The sequence below is a fragment of the Neodiprion fabricii genome, chromosome 2 (assembly GCF_021155785.1).
Source record: "Neodiprion fabricii isolate iyNeoFabr1 chromosome 2, iyNeoFabr1.1, whole genome shotgun sequence".
Taxonomy (NCBI): domain Eukaryota; kingdom Metazoa; phylum Arthropoda; class Insecta; order Hymenoptera; family Diprionidae; genus Neodiprion; species Neodiprion fabricii.
Genome location: NC_060240.1, coordinates 38,058,333 through 38,081,811, shown reverse-complemented (window position 1 = coordinate 38,081,811; position 23,479 = coordinate 38,058,333). Strand labels below are relative to the sequence as shown.

Below are 23,479 nucleotides of genomic sequence, written 5' to 3'. Positions count from 1 at the left end.
AGCATCGGATGTGTCTATAATATTAATGTATATTAGGTAAGCTAGTTATACCGCAGAACAAGAGTCGAACTTATTTTCCTACCTCATTGTAATCTGACGTTAACGTAGAATGGCACTCAGCCAAAGGCATTTTAATATCAAAGCTACATTATGTACATACACGGATATACCTATATAATGATTTACTTTATTCAAAGTCATCGAACGTAAATTTATATCCTAGTACGACCTACTTCCACTTCGGTAATTTCATCTATGTTTTCGTCTCTCCTCGTTATTAATTTCTCCCTACTTTTAACTTTGAGTATCGAATTCTTTGTATATGAGTATTACATGTCAGCGGATGTTACCTAATTACTTATTCGCGTGTGCATAGATTTTTTTTTCTTTTTTTTTTCTTTTTACAACTTTCCGTGTCAAAAGAATTTTTTACCAGCTCAGTTTGAAGCTTTATTAGCTACACCCGTTTGCGATACGAAATTTCCGAAACCGACGGAGAAATCGACTTGCAGCGCCTCCTGCATTACCGACAATAAATAAGCTCCGAAACAAAGCTCCGCGAGCTTGCGTCAGGTCTCTGTTTCGCCGACGAGACAATATCCGCAGATTCGAAGCTATCAGTTAAAACTTTCTCTTCCGCCTCTACTCGTCAGCCTGCTGCAGGGCTCTTCAAATTTATCTTCGACGTCTCTTTCGAAAAAAATTGCAGTAGATAATGAAATATGTATGTTCCCTCTTACACGTTACATCGGAACAAAATTATAAATGTGCAAAATATTTGACAGTTAATCGAAGGAAGTTAACGACCGATAATCGTCGGCTCGTCGGCCATGGCAATTTCCTCCGTCGGAGCTTTGTCGCGTTTCCGTTTCCTCGAGAATAGCATGAAAGCACAACCGGCGATCAAGTTTGCGAGGAACACGAGCCAAGCGAGCACCATCGAGTAGTCGTACTTTTTCAAAGCCCCTTCCGGATAGGTGTCGAACACGTGGTGTTTCTCGTACTCGATGGCGGACTGGACGACTTGGATGACGACCATCACGCAGGCGGCTGTAAGTGAGGAAATTAATGCTGTTCGTTAGCGGCGTGGAGAATTTACACAACCGGGGAGTAATTAGCGGCGTAAAAGTCGACCAGGGATCCTTGGAAATCGCGTTCATTAAACGCGTTTGCATGAATTATAATACCTCTGGTGGAACCAAAGCAAACTTTACCACGAGGAAATCTCGTTTCACGAGATTCGGCCCTTTGACCAGTCCAACGAAGTGTCGCGCATGGTAATTAGCCCCGTCCTGTTTCTAAACTAATTACCATACATTTACCTGTGATGAAGTGGATTCCGCCGGCGAGCCTCTTGAACATGTATCTGGGATTGCGGAAAGTGTATATGGAAAATCCGAATCCCATGAGCATCAGAAATATACTGATCACAGCAAACGAAACCTGGGTTTTGATGTAGACTGAAACGGAAGGCGACGTTACTTGAGCATACGGAGATTAGCGATCAAGTTTTGTCTGCGAGTACTTTGCAAGTGAAAAAAAAAGAAACTCGATTGACTTAACTGAAAGAAATTTTCAATTTCTGTTGTTTTCTTTTCTTTTTTCTTTTTTTTATACCGCAACAAATCGATCATCAAACTCACCCAGCATCTTCTTCTTAGATTCGGAATTCCATCCAGCGTCAGGATTCTTGGGAAACAATGTCTGACGTTTGCAATCCTCTGAGAAATAAGGGTGAAATGAACGTTACTGAGAATCGTACCCGATATGTATGTCCATATCTATATATTATATAATGTAAAAAGTTGGACGTTAAGCTCGCTGGAGTGCCGCAACAGAGTTCATCGCGGATCTCTCACGCAGTAAAATCGCGGGCATTTAAATTCGCATAAATGTTTAGTGAACAGAAAACGTATTACATGATTCGGTAGAAAACTTCCAGCCGAACAGTTTCAGCAGCCCTAGCATTTCGTGCCCAGCGGGAGATGAATGAAACATTAGCCAGGCTGACTCCGGCAACGTTCGAATTCCGGTTTACCAGAGCTTTTTTTTTTTGTGAGAGAAATCGGCGGGGGATGTTTCTCCGCGACGTAGAAAATTTCCAACCCAGATCCCCAATAATCTGCCTGCACCGCTTATTTCAAGTGAACAAGGTTTATTTTTTCTACTCATTTTCGACCGATCGTAAATTTATCATAATCGTAGCTGGTTTCGCTTTGCGGTAATAAGGTACTGCGGTTCCAGCTGTGAATTCGAGGAACCGATTACCGAGTATCATCAACATCGGGCCTAAGGTCAAAGGCTGTCGCAAGGTGAACGCGTGTGGCCCAAGCCACTCCCGAGCTTTCTAGAAAAGCTCCGGAAGTTACACGTCGATAAACTTCAACCGAAACATGACATTTGTGAACCGTATCTATTGATCGATACCTTCTTCCGTGAAATTCGGCCGTATCTTGTTAGACAAATTCCCTTTGATCCAGCTACCATGTGCTATTTTGAATCGGCCCTGTCTGCCTTACCTCAGAAAGTAATGTACTCTTGGGACACCTAGACTCCCAGCCAAAGAGAGTCGGACTAAACTGTGCCACGTTTTATGACCCAAGCTTAGTATCAGCTGACTGCATTGACATTTCGCGAGAGCTGCGAGAGTGGGCTCGTTGCCATTAATAATTGAGGACCACGGAGCACCCGAGGGCTCGAGGTAAGTGCAATTGATGATCACAACCCGAACGTTGCGGCTAAAGCGAAGAGGCCTTTTCGCCGCTGCGAAATTTCGCGAAAGAACGGAAAGCGGAATTTATCGCATCCCTTGCGTTATAGTAAGGCAATAGTAGTAGGAACGTTGAAGGGTTTTACCTAGTCGGGATTTTTCAAAAATCCACTTTTGTTCATTTCATTTTCGTTATGTACAACGTGCATACATTCAAGTATGTACACAGAAAATGTCACGTCGATCCGATATATATTCTCCAAGTTACGCGCACATTTGCAAAGACGCCTCGGAGCGTTCAAAGTGCTTTTGAAACTTTGAACGCGTTTTTCTCCAAACTGTGTTTTTAAAGTCGGTGGGTAGGATTTCTCCGAAACAACTGAACCGATCAGTCTCAAATTTTTACACAAGCTTTATGATTGTATTTTTCAGTCCTTAATCGAAGGTTTTTTTCTCACTGACAAATGTTTTCTATTTTATAAAGAAACTAAGGCGAAATTTTTTGTAGAATATCGATTACTTTTTTTTTGTTTGTTTTTGAGAAGCCACCGTGTCGTTAAAAATTAACGTATTGCTTATTTCTTCGATTCAAGACCAACGAATACCTTATAATAACTAAATCTTTCTTGCTTTTTCATTTCACATGATCCAGTCCAGAGATATCTCGCTCACGGCAAAACACCTTTTTTTTAGAGGTGTTCCTAAAGATCGGCTATAGCAGCTTTGAAAATCATTATTTTTACAAACAATAAATATCAGAATGAAGCTCAATGTTACCCCAATATGTATATCAATTTTTTCTATTAATAGATTGAAATTTCTCTTCGTGAACAACCCTTCGAAAATCGTTTCTTTCGGCCTCCTGACTGGGTAGGTATAACCCCTTAAGCCGGATTTCATAAGACGGAAGAGAACTACTACACGAAGAGAATAAAACAACGTACCGAAGACAGTCTTGTTCTCCCGCCCGTAGGTGCACGCACCCCAGAGACCTTGGTACCTGTAGAGGAGGACCCTGCCTTTCTTGTCGTCCGGGTTGAGGGGAAGTCCCTCAGTTTGGTCCGGCGCCGAGACCAGGAACCAGTGATCAGTGCCGATCGCGATCGCCCAAATGCAGACCGAAAGACCGACGAGACACGTGCAGCCCAGAAGTACTCTTCGTTCGAAAATTACCTGGAAATCATTCGGTGATTATAAATTTTTTTAAAGACGTCACGATCAAATTGGACAAAAATTTCACCCCTCAGGTGAAAATTTAAGACGTAATAAGCAATTTTAGAACAAATTTTCGCGAAGGAATTTACAATTTTTCCACCCTCAAGCGATCGAAATCGAATTAGCAAAGTTTGATATTTATGCGAGAGTATCTTCGGTACTTTTCCCGTGACTTCGGAAAAGGTTTTCGAATTATGTCTTCTCATTCGGGGCGATGATGAAAGATTTTCGAATTAGGTAATACAAAATATCTGCCATGTGGTACTTTTGTTTGCATCTTCTGCTTATGAGACAATATCCTAATTGTAAGGTCTCGTCCGAATTCGACGGCAAATATTTCTGTTTAGAAACATGAAATCCTGCTTGTATTCCGGTATTACACCTTTTGGACGTCGTTCCAACCCGAGATCGAAATTAGCCGCAGGGTATCGCGATGCGATAGAATCGCCTCTTTTTTACCCATTTTAACAATACACGTAAGTTTGAATAAACGATTGTTGTTCGGCGATAAAAAAAAAGGGGAGCGCAGCTTGGCAGTGAGTAGCTATTTGGCCAGTGGCCCCAAACTTTTCTTGGCTCAGATTAGGACCACGTGACTGGTCATTTTCGATTTCACTCTTCACCTACATTCCCATTTGACGTTTAGCCCGCTTATCCGAGGCGTGTTGAGTGCGATACGAGTTTTGCTCAATTCTTTGTTATCCGCAGCTGTAAACAGCCGAGATATTTTCGTGCGCACAATGAAGTCGAATTCCGCAATCAACCTGCACGCCATCGTTGCAATGCCAAATTGATAACAGACCGACGAAAGTCTCGAGCCATTTTTTACAAGCCATTCCTTAGCCCGAATAACGCAGACAGCCGGCTCAACTCGAAATATCGAATATCAGAGGAGAGCGCGAAGAATTTCATTCTCGAAAATAACTCCATCTGTCAGTTGCTTCCTCTGACAGACGAGTGCACTTGAATGATTCTGAACGAGTCTCGGAATTCCGAAACAAACAATTTTTCTCCGAATACCTGTAGCTGATAGATCGCTCGTGTGTAGTCTGAGTTATTTTTTATTCCTTCTTCTCTTTTCATTCTCAATTTAGAATATTACTCGTATTTCGTTTACTTGAAATTTCAATTTCATTCTTTCTAGTTTGACATTGACGTAGGGAAAATTTCCCACGTTATTTACAACAAGTGGCTGCAACTAAAAGCACTGTAATCCCGTCGGAACAGCGGTAAAGAAAAAAAGTAATTCTTTCAAATTCGGAGACAGTTACTATCCCGCGACGAAAGCTCACACTGACATTTACCGTAATTTCAAGACTCTATAGATCGCAGCTGCTATCTGAGTCACTCTCAAAGCGGCAATAAATATCTGTGAAAAATTTGAAAGAATAAAAAAAACAACAAATGAAAACTAACACTCGTCCGAAATTCGGATGCGAAAATAGCGAGAATGCGGTGAAATCTGTGACAACGTTATACGTACCGAACTATAAGCATCGCGTATTATGCCCACACGAGTTTGGCACCTACGCGATATGTGGCGCTGATCTACAACACGTTTCACTGTAATTGGGCAAACAGATGGAGGAAAGAGACTCGATCGAGCCACGAGGCTCCGGCTGTTCTATTTTTGAAAGACAGGGAAAGTGCGTACAATTGTTTACACCGCGATGGCGTGTCACCGTAAAAGCGACTCTCAAAATTTTCCAAGCTTAGTCTGAGTTTCAGCAGCAATACGTGGGGGGTGGTTGACAGGCGAAGCGGGCACGCGGAGCGATCAAGCAAAGATCAAAAAGCAGGAGCGGAGGATTTTTGCTAGCAATCAGATCCGCTAATCACCCTCATTCGAATCCCTCGCCGATCCATTATCGTATCAGTTTAGCCCGACAGCCGAACAAGGTGCGGTTAACGAGCGTCTCGCTTTGAGTTGAGGACCGTGAATTCACTACCAAAGTATTCATGCGAGAAATTCGACAAGTAGTTAGTTAAAAATCCGGGCCAATTCACCCCCGAGACTTTGTCCCGACGCGGTGTAGTAAGACGAAATAAACTAATCACGAAGAAGTTGCAATAAATTTTCAAAATTTATCACCAAGATGGTGACCACAAATTATGCCCGAAAACACGACAGCTCTGATCGTTGCAGCGTGTCTTCGCGTCTGAAATGGTCCGACAGTACAATGTATTTAAACGGTATTGTATCACGTCGAATACATACAGAATACTCAAAACGAATTCTTTGTATTTTACAGTCGATGAGAAAAACGTTGATGATTAAAGACTCACCTGATTGTAAAGAGACTTCATCCTACTCGCCATGGTGTCCGCGGTTTGAGATCTCGTGTCACTTCTAGGGTGTTTACACGCGTGATTACATTTATGTAAATATATCTAATTTAATCGTATTATTCTTTGTTACTTGTTTATTTATTTATTTGTTTTTTTTTCTACTTCAGAAACTCGGAATATCGGATTAATCAGAGCGCGAGTCTCTGTGCTAAATATTATCTTTGATAAACTATCATCAAGACACTGTTAATGATCGTTCGAACTATTGTTACACATTGAAATGCCAAGTTCTTAGCGTAGCTATACTTCTGATATGTTACAATGATTTCAACAAAGGCGTTGACGTCTTTGATGATTATGTGATTGTACGCCTACTCGTGCTTCTGCGTGTGCGTTATGCACGTGTATTTATGTACAGTAAATTGTATCGGATATGTTTTCACGCCCGTCTTCTCCTCTAGTTCGCAAATCCGAAATAGAAGACACAGTCAGACCGAATCCACGAGAGCGAAATTTATATCGACGCGGGCTGACCAAGAATTGATAAATGTCACGTAGGCCGACGCCGCTGGCACATCTGGGATGATATAGCTTTTTGTTTTCTCCATACACCTTTTTTTTTAATTGGTTTATTTTTCCTTCGTGTTGTTTCTTGTCTTTGTTTGTATATATTTTCTTTTAAATTGTTTTCTTGTTGATATTATCGTATTTCCTCAACTCATACGGTTGATTCTCTTACTCTTTGGCGCGACTGCGGCGACGCCGCGCTCAAGAAACGTAAACGTATGTGCAATACGTTTTCTTTCTTTCTTTTTCTTTTTTTTTCTTCTTTTCCTTCTCCTTTTATTTATTTTATTTTTTATTCGTATCTCCTCCGCTCTATTCTCTCCTCTTCTTTTCCACGCCGTTTCTTTTGATCTCCGATGGAACAAGTTCAGCCGGATTTCAATATCAGTTTCGTTTCTCAGCTTTGAAAGACACTGTGAGAGCCGCGCCACTCGCGGCTTGTGGAATTCAAATTTAGAACTCGCTGTTCCCTCCCGTGCACACAATATATCCAACTGATCTTCGTCTTCGTAGCCTTCCGATACCGAATGCTCGACGTTACCTTCTTTCTATTTTTTATTATTATTTTCCCGCTTCTCGTAGGCCGCAACGCTCCTCTCGTAAACAAAAACACCTGCAACCTATGAAATTTCCCCTTTCCGATAGCAAAGCAGCATTCGCATCAAAGTTGACCCCGATTTTATCCCTTGTGACAAACTCTCGAGGTACACTTGGAAGATTTTACCGAGATCCTGTGGTGACCACGTGCAGCAAAGAGCACGACGGTTGTCTGGAACAGAAAATAAACGTTTGAGCAAGCGGGAGTAACGGATGAAATTTGTACATGTAAATTCGTACGCTGTAATATCATTAAGCTCTGTGAAAATAGAGTGAAAAAATTCAAGGCGGTAAGGTGGATTCTACTATTTGATTCCAGGACCATGTTGTTGTTCGTCGTCCGACGAGAGAAGTAAAAATTTAAACAAGTAAATAAACATTATTGCACGACGTTCGGAAAAGAAGCGAGATACTGCTGGAGTACCTAAATCAATCCGACTGTCATTAAAAGAAGTTACGGCTCGAGTACTTTTACAAGCCTCGAGGAATGTTATTGAATTGTTAACGGTAGGTTGTGTAGAGCAGTAATTCACTGTTGAGAAATCGTTGTTTATTAGTCGAACGAGTTGATGTTCGTTCGTGACACCTTACATCGTCGGTTTCGGGTTGATCTTTCATTGCTTCATATTTCGTTCGTCTAACCAGCCAATTCGTAGTAATAATAGATCGCGGCTTGTCGAAAATGGGGGAGAAACGAGCGGCGGGGGCGTGTCTGACACGCGACGTAACCAGAGCTTGCGAATTTCTGACGAAGTGTAAGAGTAAGTGTCGCACGTTGTGAGATAACGCGAGTTCTGAGTTTTTAAAAAAATTCCCTCTTTCGCAGCAAAGAAGGAAAAATTTCAAACTCGTGATACGATCGGTGACACAACAATGCGAGCTTGCGTCCTCGGGGAGCTTCCAATTTTTATTATAATTCCAAGGCCGCTGCGTCGCCTCCGCTAGTTGAGAAAACTGGAACAACTTGTCACCGCTTTCTTAGTCAAGGGCGTTCTATTGAGGGCTTTAACCGCAGCCACGTCCCTTCGGAAGAAAACATGCCTGTTAATTGCCTCTGACGAATTAATCACCAGGAACTTTCTTGACGTTGAGTAACCGTGGAAGGTGTATGCTTATAATATGCGTACATTTTTTTTCCACCTGCGATACGTAAATTCTTATACTTTATTGGCTTTCCACAGATTTTTAACACCTTACTGCTGTCGCTATACATAGAATATCGGCCCGTGTAAATAGTTCGCGTTATATTTTATTATCCCCGAATTTAGCGCAGGCCAAACTTCATCTTGAATCCCGTTACATTTATTTTATATTTTTCCTCACCACCCGCGAACTTAGCTTGGGATTTTATATTTAAAAGCTTTTTTTCAACCTTCAATTAACACCGCACAAGGGAATTCTTCTTCGATCCAATCAGATGGATTTCAACCTTTTGCTGACTACCGACGAATCAATCGATCTAACAATTATTTCTGTAACTTAGTTCTACCATTTCTGCGCTGAAATAACTGATCTTTCTGTTTTCCGTCGGCAGTGAATCGAAATGTTGATCGTACCGACTATACGCAAAAAAAAAAAAAAAACGAGAGTTCTCACCTTTTTAGTAACCGCTGAAATGGACGGAGCGGTTTTTTCGAATCGTCAGACTTCCTTTTATCGTCGAGGTTGTACGTGACTAACGAGAGCCGCGGTAACTTTTCTGCTCGGCGAAAGATTACATTTTTGGTTCCTGTATTATGGCACTGTCTGCCAAAATTTTTGGCTTTCAATCACTTAGAGTCCGGATCAAGTGTTCTTTCACCTTTCCTCTGGAGGGCGTTTCGATGATCTTCGACCGACGTACCTCGAATCGGCCACTTCTGCTTCCTGTCCAGATGCTTTTCCCCGAGGATTGCAGCTTATGCATTCGCAGCAACCTGTAACGCAAAGCGCAAAACGAAATAGCACAGGGCTTAGAAAAGCACCGTGTATATGCAGGCTTTTTTTATTGGCAATCTTTATTTTTATCGCGGAACTCGGCAATTAAACTCTGCACGAAACGGGGACCGTAAACTTGGCTCGTTACGTCACTTCCGGTATACTTATGTAGCACTTTTCTGTCCAGATTTCATCTACGCGTACACGTGAGTCAACTTGTACCGCGTAGCGCAACACGTGACCTTGTCACGCGAAGAACCGGAAGTACAAAAAAGAAAACGAAACGCGGGCAAACATCTGGCTTAGCGCTCGCACTAGAAACTTGGAAATCAAAAGAAGGCACAAAAAATGGAAGAACCTCGATTAAATCCTTAGGATTTATGGATTTCTGGGAACTTGAACTTGCAAGCTCATTAAACATTTCGAGGTTCTCAAGGTTAAATATCCATATTTCGAAAGTAGTTCAATTTTTCCTCTGAAATCTCGTCAAGTCATTTTCTAAAATTCTGACGAATTATTGAAATTCGACTTTTGAACGCGAAATAAAGAAAAGCTGCACTCGGTAATTTTTCGCCCGCACGTGCGTATCGGCGATCGCTATAAGCCGTTGAGACTTCCGGCAACATCAGTCGTTCGATTTTGACAGTGACTAAATTTTTACCAAGTAGCAGATGACGTTCCCCAATTGAAAAACAGTAAAAAAGAAAATATCGCGAATGAAATGAAGCCCGAAGAGTTACGACCCATAACGCAAATTTCAAGTTCGAGATCTGTTTGCGAGCCTCGCTTTAAGTGACTCAAGTAAGCCTCGTGTTTGACCATCACCCGATTCCGTAATCCACCTGACGACAGTGGGCATAATCCACTCACGATCTTCGATCGTCAGGCTTATTACCATGTCATCGTGACAACCGTATATCTATAGATAGCCAAGAGGCGCCAAGAAATGAGGGGCGATGCCAACTCGAGGGTGATTATTCGCGGCAAACTTATTACTACGGGTTAACGCACGTCTAACTGCACATCCGACCACCTTTTCTGCGTCTTCTTCTTCTTCATCTTCTTCTGCTCCTTCAAGTCGTCGGCGCAAGACGCCAAATTCCACCGAAACTTCCCAGCTGTGACCCGGTATTTCACGTCGTGACGTCACGCCGTGAGGATCAGCGTGAGCCGTCGACGTCTACGCAGCCTACATTTACACCGCAGCTGAATAACGAGCGAATGGAATTTAACGACCACCTTATCGATGACGCAAATTTTTTACCGCGTTCGCGCAACAACTTCCTCGAGAGTAGCCGGGACCTCTCATCGGTACGGATGAAATGAAATTCTGTAGATATTATCATCTCCCTATCAAAATTCAATTTTCCATACAGCTCGTGAACCGCTCCTCCTTTTCTTCTTCTTCTTCTTCTTCTTCTTCTTCTTTCTCATCGACTCGGGTTAAAGGATGAAAGTGGCTGAAATCGAGTCGTTTAACCCAACGCGCCGATCATCTCTGGGGGAGGCGATCGATCGATCGATCGAAAAGACAGACAAGGGGATGAAGTTTAATTCGCTCCGGGCGAGTTGCAGATCATAATTTTTAGCCCGGCGAAAACATTTTGGCGATCGATAGATCCGGGTGACTAGACAATGAAGTCCCGGGAGAACCCGCGCTGCCTGCGCGGGCGTAATTTCGCAAAATTTCTTCGCCCTTTTTACTATTTCGATACCGGCAGCTGGGAGCTGAAAACGGCGAGTCTCGCCGAGCGCCAAAAATTCGCTCTCTTGTCTCGTCGCGTGGGACACCTGCCAAACTAACAAACAATGCCTCGCTCGGTGATCGCAAGCCGAGCTTGCAGAGACCGACGACAGCTGACCCGCGCTCTCTGTGCACCCCGAGTAAGCTCGGTTCGAAAAAGTCTAAGCCCACCGCCGAACGCGACAGCGACGCCACTATTTTTGCGGCTCGTTCGCCGCAAGCGGTCAGGAGGCGAACCCGACTAGCTCCACCGTAAATATATTTGCCGGTCTGACACGATGTCTGCGTAGAAATAGCCGGTCTCAGGCTCGCGAGTCGCAGAGTGCGGTGACTTACGGAATTTCTTCTTAAGTCCCTCGCTTCGTCTTCGGAAACCGCAAGCTCTGGTTGACGAGGATTTATTGCTCGGCTGTAAGAAGGGAACAGTTGGTCCAACGAGGCCTGGAGTGCCAAGGACCTTAAGATGCACACCGGATTAAGGGTCAAGGTCGCGTTGGCCGAGTTCAGTGGTTCCAAAAATCGACGCGGCGGCAGAAAACGAACAGAGAAAATAGAGGGGGAACTGAATTCGAGATTTCAAAAAAAGAGAGAGAGAGAAAGAGAGCTCGATGTTTTCCCGACTGAAAATTGACATTTTATTTTTAATACAGACGTGACGCAATCTGGGAAATAATAAACAACCGGCAAGTGGCTGTTCTCGGGTTTTCAAGCACCCCGTCGAGTCGTTCGTTCGAGAGAAAGAGAGGCGTTTAGAATTTCGTTTCAAGTATCAAGGGGATGACAATGACGACGGTGTATCCACTAAACGTCGACTCAGGGTCTCGATTTCTGTCGCACCCTCGCTGCAGACTCGAATACGAAACTGGACCGCGTTCAATCTCTGCGTTAAAGAACGATGCGAGTCTGAGAAGAAACGAAGTGAGCGTAAAGTCACGCGATAAATTTATAATTAGATTCAGCGGGTGTCGAGATTTGCAGAGCTTACCCCGTGAGGTCCGTCTGCCGTTTTAAACACAATGTATGCAGAGCCCCTCGTAAGCTTAAAAGCTTGCTTTAAACCTTACCGCATTGTTTAATAGGTACCCGCGGGATAAAAACAGCGTCAAAGTTTTTCCGGACCGAATTGACTAACGAACCATGCAGACGCTGCAGCTGTTCATCCCCACCGGCTGCAGCAACGTCACGGTGAACTTAAACGCGGCGTAAAGCTCTGCCTATAATTATAGCCGATATGCCCTAGTCCCCGATGTTGCCCACCACCTTGCGATAGTCCCTGCAACGCGGCGGGGGAACCGCTTCGCGGGTTATTTAAAACGGCGGTCGAGTTCGTCTTCGTCGTTCTTTTTTCGCCTCTCATTCTTCCACCGTCCTCCGGCCCTACTATTTCCACTCTTCGACCGCTAATAATAACCCCAACCGTTGCACCGGCTTAATTCTGTATCCTTTCGACCCGATTTAGCTCCCCCCCATTCATGTAAACATGTCAATCACGGCTACGCCAGATCGTCTTTATAACAACGCGCCCCTTGCATTGCAGTTTAGATGGACCACGTGCAACGGCTCGACTTGCGCCCGAAATGCAGTAAATGAGAGGCAAAATTAGCATCGGAAAACCGTCCGTTCGTAACACAGTAGCCGGTAAATTACCTCCGAAATTAATCAATGTTTATCCCGAAACACCGAAAACTGGACGAACAGCTGGCTTCCTTCTCCCAAGTCCGCCGAACGAGATCTAAAGACGCTTGTTTTTGGTGCGAGGTTTAAGTATCGTTGCGATTGTCGAAAACGAGAACGGATGGCATAATTGTAAATGATCCCATTTCACTCCCCAAGGAAAATGTTCCCGAAGTCTTGGCGCGACGGTAATTCTTTAATCTCGTTTCACGAATAACTACCAAGCTCCCAAGCCCTTTGATCAAAAGGGGAGAACAAGGTATATGCTTCGATCGAGTCAGGCTCACCCCCGGAGGCGAAAACGTGGCAAACAGAATAAGAGACGTGGCTTTGTTGTCGAGATAAGCCGACCGAGCGAGGCTTGAAGGGAATTGTAATTGAATACGAGGTTCCAGGGACTAGATTGGCACGGTTGATAATGCCGATGCAAACACCAAGACAAAGCAGAAAGGTGATCGTCTGCGTTGAGGACGATTCGCGTTCGGCCGACCGTCTTTCGTCAAGTATCAAGGTACTCGCGGATTTCCGTCGTGTGGGTGAAGTCCTTCCGCAGCTTTGGAGGAGGCGGTGCGCTCTGATTCGAGTAAATACGCGTGCGATCGTCGTGGGCGAATTCGTCGGCAGTCGGCAGAAGTTTAAACGAAAACGTTCGAGCATCCAAAACAAACAGCAATTATCTCAAGACCGCGAACTCGGATAGAGAAACGACGCGATGAGTTATGACTACGCCGCAACATCAGACATACCTACAGCTATATGTTCGTTGCATGCGGCATGCCTAACTCTTTGGCCGACGAGACATCGAAGCGGTAAACAAAACCCACTTGGGACTTGCATAACTTGACACTGTATTCCGCATAGCGCATTAAAGATCGATTCCGACTGTCGTAAAAGGTATTTATTCATGCCACCCAGAATTTCGTGGTGGAAATTCATCGTTTCTCTACTTTCCCTGGAACGTTTGATCTCCATCTTTTCTTTCTTCCAATCATCGTGCAGCTGCAAGTGGCAGCCGCCTTCGCATCGGCTTGACGCGATATTAACTCTGGCACTAGGAGGCTGAAAAGCTTCAGAGCAGTCGGATACGCCTACGTCAGAGTTTAATATCACACTTCCAGACGAAATCCTGCACCCATCTCGCATTGAGAGTCAACCACTTCCACTTCCACTTCCACTAAGAGATTCAGAATTACGAAGGAAGTTTCCACGTGCCTCGCAAAGAAGAATTCTTCATTGACCGCATGGACGTAATCAAGAGCTTTTTCATTTCAATTGAGAAACACGCAAAAGTCGTTTCAGATTCCACAGACGCTTATACGCGGCGCCGAAGCCTGTAGCTTTTTCTCTCCCTACCCGGTTATTTTCCGCTGTTTCCATCGAATTGCTATTCATTGTCAGTCACCTAATAGGAAGACGTGTGCGGATTCAAGAAAATTACACCCCCAACCTTTCTTTCTCGCCTTCGATAGAATTCCTTTCGTCGATGATAACGCCAACGATCGCAGAAGATCGTTCGAATAAAGGTGATCGAATCGGAACAAAGATGCGTAAGGAGTAGTTTTACCGTATAAACGGAAACTGATTGAAAAAAAAAATAATTACCATTCGCTATCTATTATCTTCGAGGTATAACAAACTCGATTGCTACTCTCCTTGAGAAGTAAAATGATAAAAATCGATTGGTTTTTATTTTTAAGCAAAGAAATTTTGCGACCTTGTATATTTTAATCCGAGAATACACCCTTCCGAGTATTTTCAAGCCTCGAGGAAAATCGTTTGACAAATCGTACAATCTGAAAATAGTTTTCCTGATTTCGTGGAGCATATACGAGTATACATATACTAGTCCAAGCAATAATGTGCCGTGAAATACTTGAAAATACGCATTTACCAAATACTTATAAGTGGCATTTCTCGCAAATTGACGGCTCGCAGCCGCTGGCATCGTCCGAACAACGATCAGCCCTAATAAGTAGTTATTTTCAGATAACGATAGCCTCCTGCTCTAGGCTGTAACCTGATGTAATTAAAGGAAAATCGACCCACATATATCGGGTCGCCAATAAACAATCTCATCGGCCGCGGTAACGAGACCCTCGGTTATAGTTGGGCATCAGGTTTCTTAGATATTAAACTCTCCCCCGGGCTGCTACCACCTCTCGTTCGCTCAGTAGGTCACCTTTCAGCCCTGACGCCAGTCTTGGGTCGTACTAAACCGTTTTCTTTGCCCCTTTTATCTCATATTTTCTGAACACTGACCACTATCCCATTTGGAGAACTGGGTTATGGGGTTAAGCCAGTATTACGGTCCGATCAATTCCGGCTTTTCATCTCTTCCCGCAAGACCGCTAATTCCACAGATCACTGACCGACATTTTTCATGGCTATCGTCTTCTGGCATCGGCCATTTATAAAACAAACACCGTGAGCAATCGATTGATGAAATGTCGTACGTCTGATATGCGGTGACAAAGTTTACCAAGGGGAGAATATTCGAAGTAGATTTCATTTCGCGCTGTGGCAGCATGGCAAGAAATCGAGTAACTTCACGGAAGTTTGCTGAGACCGTTTGAAATACGATCTGAAACTTTGTTTCAATGAAGCGAAAGAACCGTGCGACGAGCATCGGGGTCGAATCTCAAGTTTATAGATCGATTCTACAGCTTGGCGAGCGTGAATTAATACAAGCAGAAAATATTCAAAGACAACCCGATACGATGAGTCACGATGCGTGATTCATCGTTTTGTATATTATCTCAAATAGCAGAGTTTCGGTGAATTATTTTCAAATAAATATGATATAATTGTATACAAGGTCGGAACGTGTGTATGTTACAAAAATGGCCCGAGTCTATGATTTATAACATATACTAACGTATTTTTTACAGATTCATGTACAACAGTCTCTGGGAGATAATAAAAAAAATGGTTATGCTTATTTGTAGTGAGGTTCAGTGGATGAAACACGGAAAATTTAGTCCAACTGATCGCAATTAATTGCTTTATCACCTTCGCGTTTATACAAACTAGTCCGAATAGTTTCTTACGTAATAATTTACGTACAAACGTATATATCAAGAAAGCGGCATCTGTGATATCACAAATTCGGTGTATCGGAATGCGTATCTCCAAGTTGAAAAAATTAAATAACCGGAGAATCAAATTGATTCGAGACTTGATTGATTGAAGAACGATTCGTTCTATCCAAAAGATATCTCAACTTCAATCGAGGATCAAAAAGTATCGTGAAACGCTTTTTTTCACAATATTTTGAATAATGGTAATTCGATTTCCATTTGCAGCTACTGTGTACATCAAACTTTACTATCGTTAACTACTTAAAGATACTTGCGAAGCGACGTCCAAGCAATCGGCGTAATTAGAAAACTATTGTAGTGAGCGAGAGCTCTTTACTCGAGTAATTTCTACCCCTAAACTTCCCGTGCCTGAAGACAATTTCACTCTAAGTAGTCAGGTTAATGGTTGCAGCGAGTTGGATCAACAGTCCGAAATAGATTCTCGGAAACGCCTCGTAGCAGGTTTTTATTTTCCATTGCGAATTTTCATCACGTTCCAGAGACACGTGACGGCTCACAAATCGATTCTATATCGAAAATACGATCAGTCATTATCGCACATCGGACAGAGAATCGCGGCCCGCCAATTTGTCGATCAACCTGAACCATGGTAACTGATACTTGCTTTGTATTATCCGACTGACGACAGCAAACTTTGCGTCACGCTCAGGCCAGAATCAGGTATTTTGCATTCTTTACTTAGTCAATATAAGGAGCCGGTGCTATAGGAACGGATTTGCGAGCTGCCGGTGTGAAAACTTTGTTAGTTTAGCCCGAGGCAGATGAAAGAACGGGCGAATCGAGCTCAGCCAATTTTCCTGTATTCTTCGGTCTTTGTTTTCCTTTTTTTCATTTCGTTCTCTAGATTCTCTCTTCACCCGCTCGCGACTTTCAACGGCGAAAGCTCGATGCCAATTGTTTTACACACCCCGAGCATGTGGCGTCGCAAAATTCAACATTGGCACTCGCCTAACTTCTGTGCCACACCGGTGCCAAATTACTGGCCCAAAGTTCCAACGCGACTTGACGACGAGAATGGAAATTCCAAATTTCCTTGTCTCTTCTTCGTAAGAAGAGCGTCGCTCATAAAGAATATGTGCGATATATTCCGGCCAATTTATGGAATAGAGAATTATACATCCAAGTTCAGTTTCACAGATTCATGTTCTTTCTTCTTGAAGACCCGGCGACATCCGAGCCAGTGTGAATAGATATAAGAAATTCAGCCCTGCTGCACGAATGATTTGTGCCACGCGCTATAATTCACCATGACCGAAAATAAAGCGCAGCGCCTAATCTTATAGCATATACGGAAGCGATTGGGATCGTGGGTCAATGTTAATTAGATCTGAAGGATTATTTTTATACCGTTATTTCCGTCCCTTGGAAATATGGGGGAGCCGTTTATAGCCGGCCGAGGATCCATAAAATATAATACACCTGAATCGCGTAGTCTCGAATCGTGTTTCAACAGCTGAGCGTTTTGAGTTTTAATTAAGAAGCGAGACGAAAAATTGCGAAAAAGCATCGTGGAAGAAAATTCTTGATAGTGACGCAAGCCTAGCGATCTTCCCAATTTTTCATAATCGGTGAAACTAGATTCTAATTACCAATTTCGAGTTCGACGTCACTTCGCCGCGTGATGGAAATCTAATTTCAACACCACCTGTCGGTTTGAAAACGAATCCCCCTCGCGATATTTGACGAGTTATGAAAATTTTCTTACTCAAACAAAGCTGCTGCAGAAAATCCCAGGGAATCAACTTTACATTATTCATACGACTTCTTCGAGAGTTGATATTGACGCTCGGTAAACTTCTGCTTCGAAATAATTAATACCCCACGTCTTTTCGCGTATTCCAATTTCATTAACAAACTATGCTTCTTCTCTTCTTCGTAGAATCTGGTAGTCACTACTTTATGATGGGAGGGAAAACATGCGACGTTCAGACGGCCAGTGGGATGGAAGAAAGAAAGGGAACTCAAAGTTCGTTCCCTGCTTTATGACTCAAACTTCTAACTCGAAAGGAATTCGCGATACTGTTGAGCCGTTGAAGCAGCGGCTACTTCACAGTGATGATCAGATGCTTACCAAAAACTGAAAGGGACAGGCTGGCCTGAGGCCCAAACTTTCTTAATTAACTCACGACGCGAGTTTCAATTTTCTCCAAAACGAATATCGGTACAACAAAGACGCACCGCCAAGAGCTCTGTTCAAGTTAACGCTAAGCAAATTAATACGTTGGATTTAATAAACGACGCGCAATTACAAACGGAATCTAGCCAATACTGAGCAGATTCTCAAGATAATAGAAGTCTTTGGGTAATTCAATTTCGAACAATTCTCGTGATTATACCACGGAAATTGACCATCGGTCCTTTCCTAAGCTAAGCTAAGAACTGGCTGCCCTTTCTCATTTCAATGGAATACCTTCAATTCTTACCATTGATGAAACAAATAGTCGAGTGTCGAGACGGATCCAAAGATATTATCGCCAAGTTTGAAACGAAGTTCGAACAGCTCTTCTTCGACTCCTAAAAGTCGTATAGAAATAAACAAAAGTCGATAATTGGGAGATAGAAGATCCAGGTTTTAAGTTCTCGCCTATAATCGATTGCGATTCGTATAACAATCTCTCACTTGTGAAAGCGTACGGAAAATAAATACAGCTCCTCTCCGTTGAGTCGTATTTGTTTTTCCTCCCACGATTTACTCCGCGTTATTCAATCAGTTACAATCAGCGAAGGGCCCGTATATACAAGACGCGAAAAAATTTCGTGCTGTCCATCAGGATGTAGGTGGTTGAGTTTAGGAGGATATATTCAGAGTTCCAAGTGAATAGATCTGATAAATCAACGTCAGTCAGAGGCGCTTAGACTTTTCCCAAACGTCCGTCAATCCGCCGGATCTCGTCGAGCGAACGAATTACCAGTCAATAAATTGAGATAGTAAAGTTGAAGAGCTTGAACAACGTTTATGCAGCAGAAAAGTCGTTGGGCGGGGGGAGTGGGACTAAAAGAGCTCAACGAACCATCTACGTCAGAGTGCATTAAGAGGAAAGAACTTGAGAGGCTGTAGCAACAGATCATCTTCAAAACGGACGATTCTGTGGTGAGAGGAAAAGCGGTACTCGGATGTATCCCTTCGATATATGGAAGATGAAAAAGTATCGATTCGGTGAATCGCAGAAGACGGGTTCGTTGTAATTAGTTTTCGAACAGCCGTCTAGCAGCGAAACTCTTTTCCCATCCCTTGGAGAAATTTCGACTGTACCGAAGATACGGAAATCTTTGGTTTTCGATTCCGAGTGAACCGCTTGTTTGACTCGAGACAAAGGAAAAGGGAAAGGATTGACGGAACGCTGCTGATTCGAAACGGGATACGCACCTGCAGAAGTTCCCGAAGAGCCGGCGAAGCGTGATCAACTGCAAGCAACACGAGACTGACGATGACGCTGGGATGGGAAATTGTATGTTTATTCAACGATTCGGGGCGTTTCAACAATTGTATTTATACCACTCGGTGAAAACAGACGGATTGCATAAATTATATCATTCCCGTATACATGTATACATATATGATACGTAATCGTCGCCCCACGCCTGTGAATCTCTTCACACAGTACCGCGTTATTTTCAGAATATTCAAATATTATGACGATAGATTTGAAAATATATATTATTCGAGTTGCCGCTTTGTAAATGTTACGCGGAATATCGTTTATATAATGTATTCGTCTTAATCGTCTCTCCGGGATAAACCGGCAGTCGATCGTTTCATCGGCACCGATTTTTCGATACTCGTTCCGACGCCATAGCTGTTCGCAGTTTGCGGTCAGGTTCCAATATTACAACGAAAAAAACAAAGAATAAACAAAAAAGAAGGATATTTGATCAAAAGAAACTCGAGTTCACCGAATTTTATTACAATCGACTGAAATCGCCGTTTCCAAAGCAAATTATACATCAATCATTCGTGATTGAGGTCATGTACAATTTACTCATAAACGAAAAATCATTCTTTTTTAACAGAGAGAAACCTTCGCGGTATAAAACTCTGAACGCAACAATTTTTGACCTTCGACGAGCAAGAAGCTATAAACCTTGCGGTGTAACGTACGTACACACAATTTAGACCACTTGAGAAACTTTGAGTATACACTTGGTAGAAACTTTGAGATTCTTCGGTGTCGGGTTAATCGAGAGAACCGCGAGACGTTAGAGAAAGAGAACGAAGCTGCAGGGACGGGGGGTGACATGCCTTGACTTTCATTAGTCTAAGTGACACGATTTATGCAGATCTGCCGGCGTCCAAAGCGCGACAGTAATTAGTTAATTAAAAGTTTTTCCCTCCCGTTTTATGGGGCAGTTAAAAATCCCTCAAGATGGCTACTGCAGCTGCGCTGCGGAGTCTGTTTCATCCATGCGATTCCCAACTACAGTACAGGGTATATAAAACTGGGTAACGCAATAAAGAGCGCACTAATGGAGCTGGACGATGGACCCTGACTATCTTTCTCTCTCTCTCCTAAATCAACATCAGCACTCTCCGTAGGCGCGTTTTCTGATTACGAGGGTGTTTCCAATGAATAATTATTTTCACCGTTATTACGTATTCCATCGTTATAATATTTCCAAAATTACCCTCCAGGTATGACATCATTCACGTCGAAAGCACGCGAGGGATCGTTTTCGGTAATTGCCACGTGGCTTTCCAATATTACAAATACATTCGCGCAATGCGTCATACGAAAACTCATTGTACGTGTAACCGGATCGAGATTTTTTAGGCTCATTCTGGGGTAATCGGTAGTCGTAACTGAAGGAGAAACAAGATGAAGAAATTTATTCTAGTGTAACAAATTTTTTTCCAATTCAAAGGGATCAGTGAGTTCTCAAAAAATTCCAGCATTCACATTTTCTGCGTCATGTATCGTCATGCAGATCTAATATTGCAAAAATGGTTCAGCTGTTTAAATTATAAATTATATATTCGTAAAAATGATTAAACAAATCGGTCATTTTTAAAAGTATGCCGCATGTTTAAAGTAAACATCTCGGGTTGGTACAAATTTTTCAAACATTAGTAACACCGATTTTTTCTCCCATCGGACCATATTTCTTCAGGTAAACTTGAAGAGTTCTTTTCAGATGTCGCAGTAGCTGCAATTTTCTGGTTCTCATGGTCACAGCACAAATATATACCGATTGAAAAAGCCTACTTTAATTTTTCCATTTTCGGTCCATCGGATAATTCATAAACAGCAGAGATTTCAACGCTAAGCATTTCCTAAACGCGTATGATTTGGAAATTTCTTAACGAGACTTCAAACGCAGATGTGTGATTCCTGTTTTGTCAATATCTAGAGACATAGTACGGTTATTTTGGCGTTTGGATCGTTGTACAGTTGCATGTAGAGAATGAATTCTTCATTATACTCCATCGCGCACGACGTCGTCGTTTAAAATTAACGCGCCCGCCATTATCCGGCACAAAGTTAGGTTTCATCTTGGTGTAAGAGCAGCATATTTGCAATCTTCACCTAGCCGTAAAGAATATTATGCCAGCACCATCCTGCTACGACGACCGTCGAGAGAAATTGTACCCCCGAGAATTGCATAACGCAGGCGAGAAGATGATGAATGGAATAGAATCGGGTGTGGTGTACGGGGTTTAAAGTGTAAAATTCGAGACAGTTTCACTTCGCCGTGTATCAAATATCGTTCATTAAGCAACTCCCAAGCGGTGATCGGTATCTTTCACGCGCGACAAACGGATTCTGTTTTCCCTGGGTGTTTGTTAGGCTCCGGAGTTCTGACGAGAATTGAAGCCACATTGTTGGACGCAGACTACGTGATCCCTATAAAAGCATACCTCGTCTGGGGCGGTGAAGTATACTTAATAATCACGTTTAGTTTCTCACGGTTATTACAGAACTGACAGTTAATCGATCAATGTGAAATTCTGCGAATGGGTCAAGCTCTCGACACTTTTTTCATCGTCGATTTATAAGATTATTCTTCCATCTTGTAGGCACGATGCATTGAATACTTTCAGAGAAAATTAGCTCGTAGAGGTTATTTTTCATTTCATGCAACGCCTCGAACGTAATCAAATAAATTGGAAGCTACATCAAAGTGCAAAACAATTCACCGAAACATGTCATTTCAATCTTTGAGGCTACAGAAATCGATCTTAATACCCATCAACGCGTTGTTGTTAAAAAAAAATTGGCGGTTATTTGAAACGATTACAACAAATTCATGTCACATATTACAACGGTATAAATTTATTGGTAAAAAATAAAAACAGGGGTATAAAAAAGCGGTCACTCAACAGTTCGACTTGTTTCTCAAGTACATAGCAAATGAAATCCCCAATTTAAATAACACGGGTCATGTACGTATATTCTCAATATTTGTGAGTGTCATTCGACGGTTTCAAATTCACCCTCTTGTCTCGGGAAAAAAATAAAATCCCAGAATTCCATATCATAAGGAATCGTATTCTCCTAACGACACGTGCTCTCGATTTTTTTGCTACAAACAGACGCTTTTTACATCGTGAAAGATACCGCTGTGTGAATAAGAGTTCAATTTTTTGTCTTTCTTTTTTAATACGCTCGTCTTTACGTAATACATCATTCGAAAATTCCTCTCCACTCAACACTTAAGAACATGAAAATTGAAATAAAATATCGTAAGTAAAACTTGAGCGCTAACGACGCATCAGCCTTGATACTTAAACGTGACATTTACTTGACATCTACCGTAACTTTCGAATCAAGATTTATGGGCACTGCAATTCACTTAAGCCGGTAGAAAGCGCAGTTTTCTAGCCACGTAGATCAAGGGATATCAATTCCGACTGCACGTCGTCTAACTTACAGAACGTAGCTCGTAAATAAGGGTTGCGTTGGCAGCACGAATCATCGCTCGTTGAATAGCAGCTACGCGTTTAAATCGTGTTATATGCAATTTACCAGCGTGAAATTAGAAAGCAGAGTTTGTCGGGTAATTATCTTTATACTTATCACTTAGTCGTTTAATCTCTGTTTCCGAACGAGGTAAAAATGAGTAAAGTTCGAAATGGAATCGTGCTGAAGTTTTTAACGTTATTGCAACGATGCATTTTGGAAAAAGTCGTTATCTCGCAACTTTAGGATTACCAGAAATTCAGCAAACTTTTAATACAGCATCAAGAAATCCAGATTTTGTAAATTCAACTTCTTCAGTTACTCTAAAGGTGCGAAATGATAAATTTTTGTTCCAACAATTCGATACGTTAATGTTACAAACTTCATCCCACTGAATTAAAAATAAAAGAGTTAACAGCGTTACAATATCGTCTTACCTTGTTTGATAACTCCGTTTGACAAACAGCTCGTTGAGTGATGAATTCCGGAGAAGGAGGAGGGTTAACAGCGCCAGATCTACCTCGGCGTCGGCGTCGGCGGAGCTTTCGACCGTGCAGGCGGACCGGTCTGACTCTAAACGCACACTAACTACTTGTCGCTGGCATCACTTACCGCCAGGCCGCTGAGAGGCGCGCCCGGCGCCACCGCACGCACGCCCCAAACTCCCTCGAGCGTGTCGAGAGAGAGAGAGAGAGAGGCGAGTGTGTGCTTTTGTGCCTGCGTGATTGTGCTTCTATCCGCGTTCGACCACCGCTGCCCACCGCGAAAGATA

The 23,479-nt window shown here is 42.7% G+C and overlaps 1 protein-coding gene across 2 annotated transcripts; it reads right to left on the bottom strand.

Annotated features, from left to right (window-relative positions):
• Positions 1–319: 319 nt before the first annotated feature.
• Positions 320–23,304, bottom strand: LOC124175182. 2 transcript variants are annotated; one of them, XM_046555173.1, is made up of 7 exons: positions 23,145–23,301; positions 8,975–9,294; positions 6,212–7,550; positions 3,655–3,883; positions 1,644–1,721; positions 1,323–1,460; positions 320–1,050 (listed from the first exon to the last, which is right to left on the bottom strand). In XM_046555173.1, the coding sequence occupies exons 3-7, from the start codon at positions 6,242–6,244 to the stop codon at positions 800–802; spliced, it is 729 nt and encodes a 242-aa protein (XP_046411129.1). In that variant the 5' UTR covers positions 6,245–7,550; positions 8,975–9,294; positions 23,145–23,301; the 3' UTR covers positions 320–799. The 2 variants fall into 2 exon arrangements, with proteins under 2 accessions (XP_046411129.1, XP_046411130.1); XM_046555174.1 differs by lacking the exon at positions 8,975–9,294 and having other exon boundaries at positions 23,145–23,304.
• Positions 23,305–23,479: the final 175 nt, after the last annotated feature.